Source organism: Myotis lucifugus, unplaced genomic scaffold, assembly GCF_000147115.1.
Source record: "Myotis lucifugus unplaced genomic scaffold, Myoluc2.0 scaffold_11, whole genome shotgun sequence".
NCBI classification, from domain to species: Eukaryota; Metazoa; Chordata; class Mammalia; order Chiroptera; family Vespertilionidae; genus Myotis; species Myotis lucifugus.
The window spans coordinates 4,884,403-4,896,570 of record NW_005871059.1 but is presented as its reverse complement, the minus strand read 5'-3'; the positions used below and the strand labels follow the sequence as shown (position 1 = coordinate 4,896,570).

General features: G+C 34.6%; 1 protein-coding gene across 1 annotated transcript in view; it reads left to right on the top strand.

Moving 5' to 3' along the window:
• The window catches only part of STXBP5 (syntaxin binding protein 5), a 156,651-nt gene extending 145,943 nt beyond the window's left edge, over window positions 1-10,708 (top strand). The window contains exons 28-29 of the mRNA XM_006084493.3: window positions 2,944-3,164; window positions 5,122-10,708. Coding sequence (XP_006084555.1) covers window positions 2,944-3,164; window positions 5,122-5,163 — 263 coding nt within the window. The 3' untranslated portion in view covers window positions 5,164-10,708. The remainder of the gene's footprint in view (window positions 1-2,943; window positions 3,165-5,121) is intronic.
• The last annotated feature ends 1,460 nt before the right edge of the window (window positions 10,709-12,168 follow it).

Genomic DNA, 12,168 nt, shown 5'->3' with positions numbered 1-12,168 from the left:
ATTGGCTTTTTCCTGCAGGTTCCAAACTGGGGATTGAAACCTCCCCTGGTCCCTCTCCCCAGGGCACTGAGGGAAGGGTGGGGGGAGGCGGGGAACCGTGGAGTGGTGGGGCGCTGAGGGCAGCGTTGGCATCTGGTGTCTGTTCCTTCCGCACCTGGCCCAGCCACCATCACCTCCTCTCCTGACCCTGCTGGGGCCTTTGGGCCCTGATCAGCCTGATCTCCCGCCAGGCCTAGGGGCCCCAGCCGTGCACGAATTATGTGCACCAGGCCTCTAGTATATATATAAAAAATAAAATAACAAAGGTGGACCCCAACCTCATATCATACACAAAAATTAACTCAAAATGGATCAAAGACCTCAATGTAAAGAGTTAAAACTATAAAACTCTTAGAAGAAAATGTAAATATAAATCTCTCATAAGATTTATACTTATGAAAACATAAGTATAAATATTTTTCTTAGATTAGGTGATGGTTTCTCAGATACGACACCTTAATCACAGCAACTGAAGAAAAAATAGATAAATTAGATTTCATCAAAATTAAAAGCCTAAGAACACTATCAAGAAAGTAAAAAGACAACCCACAGAATGTGATAAAATATTTGCAAATCATATATCTTATATATGTGATAAGAATCTACTATACAGAATATATAAGGAACTCTTACAACTCAACAATAAAAAGACAAATATGTAGCTCATTTTAAGTGTACAAAGGGTTTGAATAGATATTTTTTCCAAAGAAAATATAGAGATGGCCATTATACACATGAAAAGATGCTGAACTTCACTTGTCATTAGGGAAATGCAAATCAAAGCCACAATGAACTGCCACTTCATACTTACTAGGGTAGCTTTAACCAAAAAGACATACAATAATAAATGTTCTTAAGAATGCAGAAAAGTTGAAACCCTCATACATTGCCAATGAAAATGTAAAATGCTATAAACTCTGAAAAATTCTGGTAGTTCCCCAAAAAGTTAGTTATCATGTGACCCAAAATTACGCTCCTAGATATATACCCAAGAGAATTGAAAACATATGTTCACACAAAATCTTGTGGGAATGTTCATATCAGCATTATTTAGAATAGCTGAAACTACTCAAAATGCCCATCAACTGATGAGTAGATAACCAAAATGTCATCAATCCATACAGTAGAATATTATTCAATCATTTAAAAGGATGAAGTACTGATACATGCCATAGCATGTTTGAACCTTGACAACATTTTTTTTTAGTGAAAGAAGCCAGATCTAACAGACTACATATTGTATGAATCCATTCATATGAAGTATTCAGAATATGAAAATATGTAGAGAATTGATTACCAAGGGCTGAGAAGAGAGGAAAATGGAAATTGGTTGCTGATAAAGTTGGGGTGGGTTTTTTTTTGGTTTTGTTATGGTTGTTTTTTTTGTAGTGATGAAAATGCTCAGAAATAGATAGTGATGATGTTTGCAAAGCCTTTTGAATTAACTAAAAGGGGCGATTTTTATGGGATGTGAATTATATTGCTAAAGAACGAAATGTATGCTGAGGGAATAGGGACTATGACAGCAGATTTTAACAGAATTTAAGACTTTCAATAATCTAGGTAGTTAGGGTCTGGCTAAGGAAGGGAAACAAAGCAATGAATGCCTGAGATCTTTTGAAGGAAAAATTTGATCTATTTGGTAAATGACAATATAAGTGAAGAGGAAGAAAGGGATGTAACATATCTATAACTTTTGAAGCCTAAAATAGAATACTGAATAAATTCTTTATTTTTATTTACTTCTAAGCCCTTATGCATAGTATTTTAAGACAAAGGATGGAGTAAATAAACTAAATTAAATCTGTATATTTAAAACCATGTATTTGAGCCGAAACCGGTTTGGCTCAGTGGATAGAGCAGAGGTGGGCAAACTTTTTGACTCGAGGGCCACAATGGGTTCTTAAACTGGACCGGAGGGCCGGAACAAAAGCATGGATGGAGTGTTTGTGTGAACTAATATAAATTCAAAGTAAACATCATTACATAAAAGGGTACGGTCTTTTTTTTTTTAGTTTTATTCATTTCAAACGGGCCGGATCCGGTCCTCGGGCCGTAGTTTGCCCACAGCTGGGATAGAGCTTCGGCCTGCGGACTGAAAGGTCCCAGGTTCGATTCCAGTCAAGGGCATGTACCTGGGTTGTGGGCACATCCCCAGTGGGAGATGTGCAGGAGGCAGCTGATCGATGTTTCTCTCTCATCGATGTTTCTAACTCTCTATCTCTCTCCCTTCCTCTCTGTAAAAATTCAATAAAATATATTTTTAAAAAAATAAATAAATAAATAAAACCATGTATTTGAATTTAGATATCTTTAAATTAATTTATATTCAGTTTTTTTTCACACTTAAGAGTAATTTTTACTGTTATATAAATTGGTGTCAGCATACCCATTATTCATTTCAACAAAAAATTGCCAGTCCCGTATGTATAGAGTACAGTATTTAAATGTACATTTGTTTTTTGCATGTTTCAAAAAATATCTAAAAATTAAAACCATCATAATAAAAGAAAAACATCTATTAACTATGAAGTGAAATATATAAATATTGCAATTATATTGTCATTCAATCTAAAAATTATTTTAGTGCTATCAGGTAGTAGGACTTTTTCAAAATATTTTTAAACATGTTTTTATGGATTTCAGAGAGGAAGGGAGAGAGAGAGAGAGAGATAGAAACATCAATGATGAGAGAGAATTATTGATAGGCTGCCTCCTGCATGCCCCCTTGGGCATGTGCCCTTGACCACAACTTGGGCATGTGCCCTTGACTAGAATCGAACCCAGGACCCTTCAGTCCGCAGGCTGATGCTCTATCCACTGAGCCAAACTGCTAGGGTTAGGATTTTATATTAGTAAAATTTTCATTTTTTGAGTTACTCTTTCATTTACCAATTTGTTCAGTTGGAGAATCGTCCTCAGGAAAGGCTTCGAGAAGTCTTGCACAACATATCCCTGGTCCTGGTGGCATTGAAGGTGTGAAAGGAGCAGCATCTGGAGTCGTCGGTGAATTAGCACGAGCCAGGTTGGCACTGGATGAAAGAGGGCAGAAACTGGGTGACCTGGAAGAAAGAACCACAGCTATGTTGTCCAGTGCAGATTCATTTTCTAAACATGCTCATGAGGTATGTCTAGCAAATATTTAAACAAAAAAAACCCAAGACACCTCAGTAAAACAAGTATGAAAATTACTGTATTTTTATAGCTATTTTATATCTGCACATGAATTTTTGTGTATCCTCTGTACAATGGCAAATCCCTGATTTTTGCCACTAGAGGGAACTATTATAAGAATATGTCTCAGTAGCTTTTGGTCTTTTACTGAAGTTTATAAATCTGAGGGACCTGCAGACCTTTTCTTTGCAGCTATTTCTTACAGAATGCAGTAACATAGCTAACTTTCCTAAATGCCTCAGATTCTACTACCAATTTCTCCTAGAGAAGGAAATAATTTTCCTCTCTTAATTCTTTAGGTAAATCTAAATGACTTGTACTGGCGAGCACTTTTATTCAATAGACAATACTAAATCTGTCTGTAGACCAATTCAGACAGAGGAGTAGTAAGAAGCATTTTTGCAGTAAATTCATCTTGAAGAGCTAGGATGTCATGGTGGAGCTTAGAAAGGGAATCTATAAAGTACGCTTCCTAGCTGGTCCTCTTACAAATAGGCTTTATTGGCCAGCACAGTACACTTTAAAAACTGAATGTAGGCCTTTAGGTACAATACACTTTTTTCATCTTGACACACAAGTCTGCCGTTCCTTGATGCTTTACACTGGGTTACTTCACACATTCACTTCCTTGCCTATACCTTGAGGACATTTTCAGTTTGTTGTCTGAAAAATCCATATTAAGGTTTTATGTTTGAATACCCAATCTGCTGGCAAGAGATCTATAAATTTTTCAATCAAAAGTCATCTTTTTTTTGCTCAAGAATGCTGTCACCTAGAATATATAAAAGAGGTAACTTGACCTGGAAAAGGTTTGTTCAGGGCTTCAAAGAGAATCAGAGGTCCTTTGTCAGTCCTTGTACTAGGCCAACACACCTCAGAGATAGTCTAGCAGCCTTTGATCTAGGGCAAGAATTTTGTTGACATAACCCTGCACCTGACTGTGATCTCTAAAGCATATAACATTTCAGTCAATTTCAGAATATATCTACACTAAATATTTAGCAAAGAGCTCAAGCTGGTAGCTTTTTCCGCCTGCCAAATATTCTTGAGTCATATTTTAGAGTCTAAGGAAGAAAATACATTGAGGTGGCTAAGATCATAGATTCTTGAATCAGACTATGTGGGCTCAAACCCCAGTTTCACCATTGTGTTGTTTGGGTAATCCCTTTAAGCTTCAGTTTCTTCATTTATAAAGTGGGAGAATAATAATGCTTAATGCATGGAGTTATTTTGAGAACCAGATGAAATCATATAAGGAAAATGTGTCATGCAGTGCTGGCTCAGGAAATTTTAGATGACAGTAATGGTAGAATTTCTAACCTTTTGTTCCCAGGTTTGTTTGTTTTTAATATATTCTTATTGATTTCAGAGAGGAAGGGAGAGGGAGAGAAAGCTAGAAATATCAATATTGAGAGAGAATCATTGATCAGCCGCCTCCTGTGTGCCCCACACTGGGGATCGAGTCTGCAACTCGGGCATGTGCACTGATTAGGAATCAAACCATGACCTCCTAGTTCATAGGTCAACGCTCAACCACTGAGCCACGCCAGCCGGGCCATTCCAGGCTAAGCATTATTTCTAGTTAAAATTAGAGAACTGAAAATTAACTTATTTGTATTATCTTAGGTCACCAAAGAGAGCACTGAGCCAAAATTTTATTATGTCATGTGTCTAAGAAATGTGAAGGTCTTCTAGTCTGGTTCTTAATAGTTATGGACTTTTTTCTTTAAGTGAAACAGTTCTTACTTATTGCTTTCATTATAAGTTAATTTGAAGTAAATAATACAGTGACACTAGAGAATGTTTCAGAATGGTAAGTTTTGGAAAAATACAGTAATCAGTTATAACTTACAAATATTGTTGTTCTGGCATTTTTTAAACATGTTTTTTATGTTTTCTCCCCTTTAGATGATGTTGAAATACAAAGATAAGAAGTGGTACCAGTTCTGACCACCAGAAATCCAACTAAGTTCAACTTCAGCCAAAAGGAAAAAGAATTTTCCTTTTTCATTTCATTGATTTTACTTTAGGAAAGTTAACATTAAAGGATGTTCATCACTGGATACTGTTCTTTCCTAGCACAATTATGCACTGTTTTACCTCAGTCATGTGGCTTTACTGAGGAGTGTCCACATACTCAGTGTGGAGTGTATGGTCTGTGCCAACTGTGAGATGACCATTTTGGAACTAAGCAGGTCGCACATTACAAAGGAAGAAACCAAGGGGGATGTTGAGGAGCCGTGGCTATTCCTGGATCATTCCTGTATTAAACTGTCATATGCCAAAAGATTTGTGCTGTTGCATCTGCCATCAGTGTTTCACCTCTGAGGGAGAGGCAATAAGTTAAAGCTCTGAAGCAGAAATGGTTATGTTTGGTCTCACTGACTGAATTATAAACAGCTATCTGGGACTTTCCCTCCCTTAAACAGACTGGTCCTCGGTATCATTAGTGAAAAAGAAACAAAATGTGTGTTACCATAACTTTAGGCAGATAAGCTGAATGGCGGGCTTTAAATAATAAAGACATACACATGGTGACTTGTGTATGGGCCACTCTTGGATTCTTGTCATTGTATACTTGTGTTTAGTCCATATTTTGTCAAAAGCAAAACAAGGTGATACATCACTTTTCGTTGAAAAGAAAAGTGTAGAGCATGACTGACTGCTCATCATCCTGGGAGTTTCCATGTAGTGGCTACGCAGAGTGGAAAGTGAGAAAAACCTCCATTGTGGTGAGGAGAATACTTCAGTGTCCTTTGTCCTCATTCTCATTAATTCAGCTAAAGGTGGATTTGACCAAAAGAGTTACTGGTTAAATTTGTAGAAACGTTGAAATTGGCTAAGTTTTTAATTTTGCTTGAATTTTTATAAAATGTTTAACCAAATGTACCTTTGCATTATTTAATTAAAATTGCTTAAAAAAAGTTTCATTATTTCAATAAAGTGCTCAGCTCCCTTTTTTAAATGCCCCTGATTTGCTAATAGTTCCAGTACACTCAGGTGATGAGCCAATTAAATCTTAGTGCACATGCTGTCGCATGGAAAACTACAAGCATCTGTTGTCAATAATTATCTATATAAGAGTCTAGTCTGATGAGCTACGAAATATTTTCTGTAGACGTATACTATACATCTGTACATGTCCTTTCAAGGTTTTAAAAAGCCCAAGGAAAGGAAAATATGTGCATTTTTTATAACTAAATTATATCTGTATTGGAATGTAATGCCAATGAGACCATCAGTGGACAGTAAAAGATTGGTTCCTAAAATGCATTGCAGACAAAAAGAAGACAACTCAGTAGACCTTGGAAGTAAGTAAGCTCATACACCGGCATCTGAGATTATTATTGATTGTTACTAAAGCAATCAAGGAAAAGCAAAATAGAAGCATTACACTTAATGAAACTTAAATATTTTTTTCTATAAAAATTTGTTTAAAAACCAGTTTCTTTTTTTCATTGAGATAATCAGAGCACAAATTGATAGCAAACATGATGGTTGTTTTTCTATTCCATGTGATCATTAAAGGTAATGTAGAACACCCTAATTTCATGCAGTCTGTTATGCATCGTTTCCTCTTACTCTTTTCATTAATAATGCCTTTTGTTTACATTTTTATAATGTGCACTACGGGATACAAAAGTTTACATTAAAATTTACTTTAAATATCATTGGAGAGGGACTAAATATATGTGATAGAGATAATTGATCAAACCAAAAGAAATGTTTTAAAGATACAGTACTTTTCAAAAGTTTTTGAATTTGTAGAAAGTATCTATTGATAACATATTTCTGTTTTGTTAATGTCAGCTGTATGATGAACATTCAGCCGTTTACAAATTGTTTAATTTTTGTACATTATCTAATAAACCCATTGTTCCATATGTCACAGGAAGTATTAGGCCCTTTTTTAAAGGTATAGTTACAGATTTTGAAGTTGAGAAGCACTAAATAAGTAATATAATGGTTGATTACCCATTCATGTGGAAGGGCATATTAACTCTATTTAATTTGCTGTATTGTGTTAATTGTATATCCACTTCATTTTTACTGTTGTATATAAAATGAACCAATCTTGTAATTATTTTCAAATAGAGAAGTAGATACGTTTATCTGAGATGGATTTTATAAGAAAATTTTAAACCAATATTTTGGGTTACTTTATTTCATTTTTAAATTTACAAATTATGCACAGCACACTAGAAACTTAGGATTAGAAAGCTTGAAGTATTTTTGAAAATAGGAAATAAGCTTCTCGAAGTTATACTTGACTCAGTCTGTAGATAAGAGACAGTCTGCAGGAATAACTAACCCAGGGAATTTATTGTAATTTGAGAGATAACATCTCTATTTTTTTCTTTTTAAATGCAGAAATAGTCACCAGCAAGCCAAGAATTCAGGAAAACAAACCAAAAAAAAAAAAGTCAAAGTAGAAAATGTTAGAAAAGTGAAAGATTACGTGTGCTTCCTTCATATCCTCAAACATTATTCTTTGTTGCATTTGTCCTTGGCTCTAAAGCGTTGAAGTATTCATTGATTAGCAGTCTGTGAATAGGAAGTGGTTTCCCTGTATGTACCATATATCTAGTTCATTTCGCTCTTCAGACTAAAATCCAAATGCATTTGCTTAGAAAGTTATTCGAAATCTTATATTCTGACAAATTCTGTGTATTATAGCCATTTAAAGTTTTGCATCATCTTAATCTCTTTGGTTTGCATTTCAATTGTACAGAGTGTTTCCAAAAATGGTTATAGATATAAAACCGAACTATTGCTAACTTAATTTGATTTTTATATGGATGTGAAAAAATGCTGCTACTTGTCTATGTTCTGTGTAGTATATTACCAGTTTAATTAAGTACAGTACTTTAAAGAAAAGTGTTTCTTTTGCTTAGAACTTAATTGTAGGTACCTCTGAAGTTATTTCATGTAGATATGTGAGTGTTTCAAACAAGTCTGAAAGTGTTACATACTTTTGGGTTATAGGGGGCGGTGGGAAGACAGCTGAGGAAAGGAAAAATATGTGGAAGACACCACGGAGTTTAAAGTTCACCCTGAGTTTTATATTCCATATACATTTTGCTTAAGGCATTTTCTCATGTGACATTAGAAAAGCTATATCCAAAGGTAACTTTTTTGTGTCAAAGATTTATTTTACGTTTTAACTTTTGGGATTTTGTTTATTTTTTCTTTCAAAATAAAGAGCACTGAACTTTAAACTTGAATTTTTCTGCACTTTTTTAGGTAATGAAAACTTTTTATCATTTAGTCCACATTTCTCAGTTCAAATCAAGTGATACATATGTATAAAAACATATCAAAATCATGAGTATGCTGCTAGCTGCATCTTAAACAATTAAACTGATCATAGTTTTAAAACCTTTAATAGGTTTTATACAGTTTTCAAGAATAAAAAGTAAAATTATTTGCTGTGCGTTTCAGTGTTCTAGGTTTAAAATTACTGCAACACTTTCAGATTTGTTTTAAGATCATCCAGTAACATGCTATATTTATACATACTGCTAGAGAATATACTTTTAGTTTTAAAATGGAATTTTTATAAATGTACTCTTTAATTTTAAAAATGGTGAACTTGTTAAGTTTAAGTCAAAGTACTTAAAAAGTATGTATATTTTCCATACAAAAAAGTTATGTTTCACGCTTATAATAAGAAATACTGGTATCTCATATCGAGATACAATTAATTTTAAAGAATCATACATCATTCAAAAGTCTTCACACATGACAGGAAAGAGATTATTTCTATGTAAAACCCTCTATTGAGCATTTTCAAATATTAACTTTATTTTGGAGAAAATGCCCACAACAATCTTTGCAAGATCTTTCTCAATAGCTGCAGCTTGCTAAGTTGGATGCCTACCTTAACTATTGTTTTAAAATATATATATATTTAAAATACTTTTCCAGGTATTTTCTTCTACCTTTTTTAAAAATAAATTTCCAAAAAATGAAAACAGAGTTTATGTATTTTTGTCAATGAAGGTTTTTATTTTGTAGTTTATAGAATTTGTTGATCAATATTCCTAGAATTTTTAATCTGTATTTAGTTTGAAAAAGAGCACTCCTCTATCTTAAGTGTCCTCTGTTTTTTCCTTTTCCCTTTTAAAGTCTCTGGTCTCTTGGATTGATATTTATGCCCATCCTTTTTTCTCATTTAAAAATGAATGTGAAGATACTGTTTACAGCTTTTGTTAATTATACTGTAATTACAGTTTCATCACTCTGATCAATTTCTTATAAAGTACCATGGGGATTATTTTTCCTGTGAATATTAATGATCTTATGACTGTAACAAGTTTGAAAGGTTCTGTGGGCAAAAATAGTTGTGACAACAACAAAAATTAAAGGGGAAACCTTAGCTTACCTTTCTCAGCTGAATCAAATGGGTTTTAATAACTCCCCAATTATCAGGGTTATCATGTTGCTTTCTTTGGTTATTAATAGTCTTAAATTATTGAGCACAATTCATTTACACATTGAGTACAATAGTTTAGGGCTACATTTAATTGCTCTTTTTATTACACTCTTTACATCAGAAAAATCATGATTATCAGTTTTGCCAGTATTTCGCAATGAGGCTCATAGTTTAAACTAAAATTTTATAGTGTGAGATGTAAATAAATCAGTATTTATTGTAGGTTATTTTGCTCAGGCATTTAAAATGGATATAGGCTAATGGCAATGGAATCCTATTGTGAGTTTTTTTTTTAATATTTTTGCTATGTATTTTGTGTTGTTTAAACTTTGCTTCAACTTAAGACAATGTAAGGAGTTGACAACAGACTGATATTAATAGGAAGCAATGCAAAGAGGGTAATCGTGTTTTTTTAATTACTTTTTTTTTGTAAATAAACAGTACCGTGATACTTTAGGTGTGACCTCTGCTTTACATGGTAGTTAGAACCAGAAAAATATTTTGCTTTCTAGTTAAACTGTTGGTTCATTGTAAATGAATGCATCACCAAAAATTATTAAAAAGAGCAAGATGAAGTTTTTCTCTCATTCAGGGGCCAGCATGCTTGTGTGGAGCTCTAGCTTGTGTCGACCGTAAACTGTACATGCAGGTAGTGTTCAGTTGCTGCACTTTCTTTTTCTTTTTTTTATATCTTGCTCAGTCCAGTAACTATCTCAGAGGTGATTGCTGGAATATGCATTTGAAATACGATTAAAAAACAACCCATCTCTGTGTACTATTTCATTTGAAAAAGTCAAAAAAAGCACTATTGCAAACACTAAAAGTGTGGTAAACTTTGTAGTTATTTTGCATTCCTGTACTTTACAAACTGTCATCACAGCAAAAGGTTTAAAATTAGGTAATGGGATATTTTTGTAAATAAATACCATTAAACTGGTATTTTAAAAATGTATTATAAATTACTGTTTCTGGAAAATGTTCATATATATGTATATGAATGTCTCTTTATGCTGAAGGGCTCTGATTGGGCAAAATAAAATACTCTCATCTCTCCTGAAACTAAATAAGCCCTTTTTTTCTGGAAAATTTGTTTTAATTTTTTTTCTCTGAATTGTGGAGTTAATCCATTAATTTGACCTAAGCAAAGGGAACATCAAGTTAATAAAGTAATTCAAGTAAGACGAGCTGCATTTTTCTTAACTATCTGAACTTTTTAATAAGTCACCTGCCCCGCCAGAACCGGTTTGGCTCAGTGGATAGAGCGTGGGCCTGCGGACTGAAGGGTCCCGGGTTCGATTCCGGTCAAGGGCATGTACTTGGGTTGCGGGCACATCCCCAGTGGGAGCTGTGCAGGAGGCAGCTGATCGATGGTTCTCTCTCATCGATGTTTCTAACTCTCTATTTCTCTCCCTTCCTCTCTGTAAAAAATCAGTGAAGATATATTTAAAAAAAAAAAAAATAAGTCACCTGCCCCTACATTGGGTGGGGACACAGTAGGAGATGAGAGTCAAGGGGGCAGACGCCAGCTGTAGATGACACTTACCGGCCTGTGGTGTGTACAGGTAACCCCTGGGCATCTTCGGGGATGCCGATTCGGATTCAGGGCATGCAGGGTGGGGTCTGGCTCTGCATCCCTAGTAAGCTCCCAGATAATACAGATTCTGCTGGTCCGTGGGACATCCTGGTACTTGGAGTAGCAAGGCTTTTGCTAGTTAATATGTATCAGTGTCCAACAACTTGTACCAAAAATGAACATCACATTACTGGGTCTAAAATAATAAAACTTAAAGCAGATTTTCATCTTTTAATCATTGTTTTCATTGCATTTCAGAATAAAGAATATGGTAATTATGGAAGTCTATATACTAGTTCTGCCACATGGTGGCAGTCACGTCTCACCACATTGTATGAGCGCCCTGTAAGAAGGGAAAACTTAAGGTCTTGCAAAGGTTCATTTTCGTGATGGATAAAGCCTTTGATAAGAAGCAGACAGAGGTTAGTATATTGGAAAGTTTACTCCCTCTGATAACCAAAACTCAGTGAGGGACTATTGGTTAATTGTTAGGCAATTGTATTTGCCTTTTATTTCTAATTTTATTGTAAGTAGGCATCATCTGTAGCTCCTTTTAAATGCCAAGCACATTGGCCTGAGTTGCAAGGCCAGCATTCTGTCTTTTAGTGGTAGCCATGCTGGTGACCTTCCCAAGGCACTCACCTCTGTTTGCCTATTAGCTTATGTTTAAAACTAGGATCTAAATATTGGCCTCACAGTACTAGTAGGGTTATAATAAAATAACCTCTGAAAATCGTTAGAAAACAAAATTAGCACACAAACACAAGGCTTTATGATCTTAAAAATGTTAGTCCCTTAGAGACTGGGTCAGAAATAGAATAGGGAAGAACAAGTAACAGATTGTGTATCAGGATCAGCAAATCAGGGAGTTTTAAAACTGTTGTAATCAGGATTTTAAAAAATGGTATATTGTCTTTAGTAAAGTAATTAATGGAGATCGATGAAC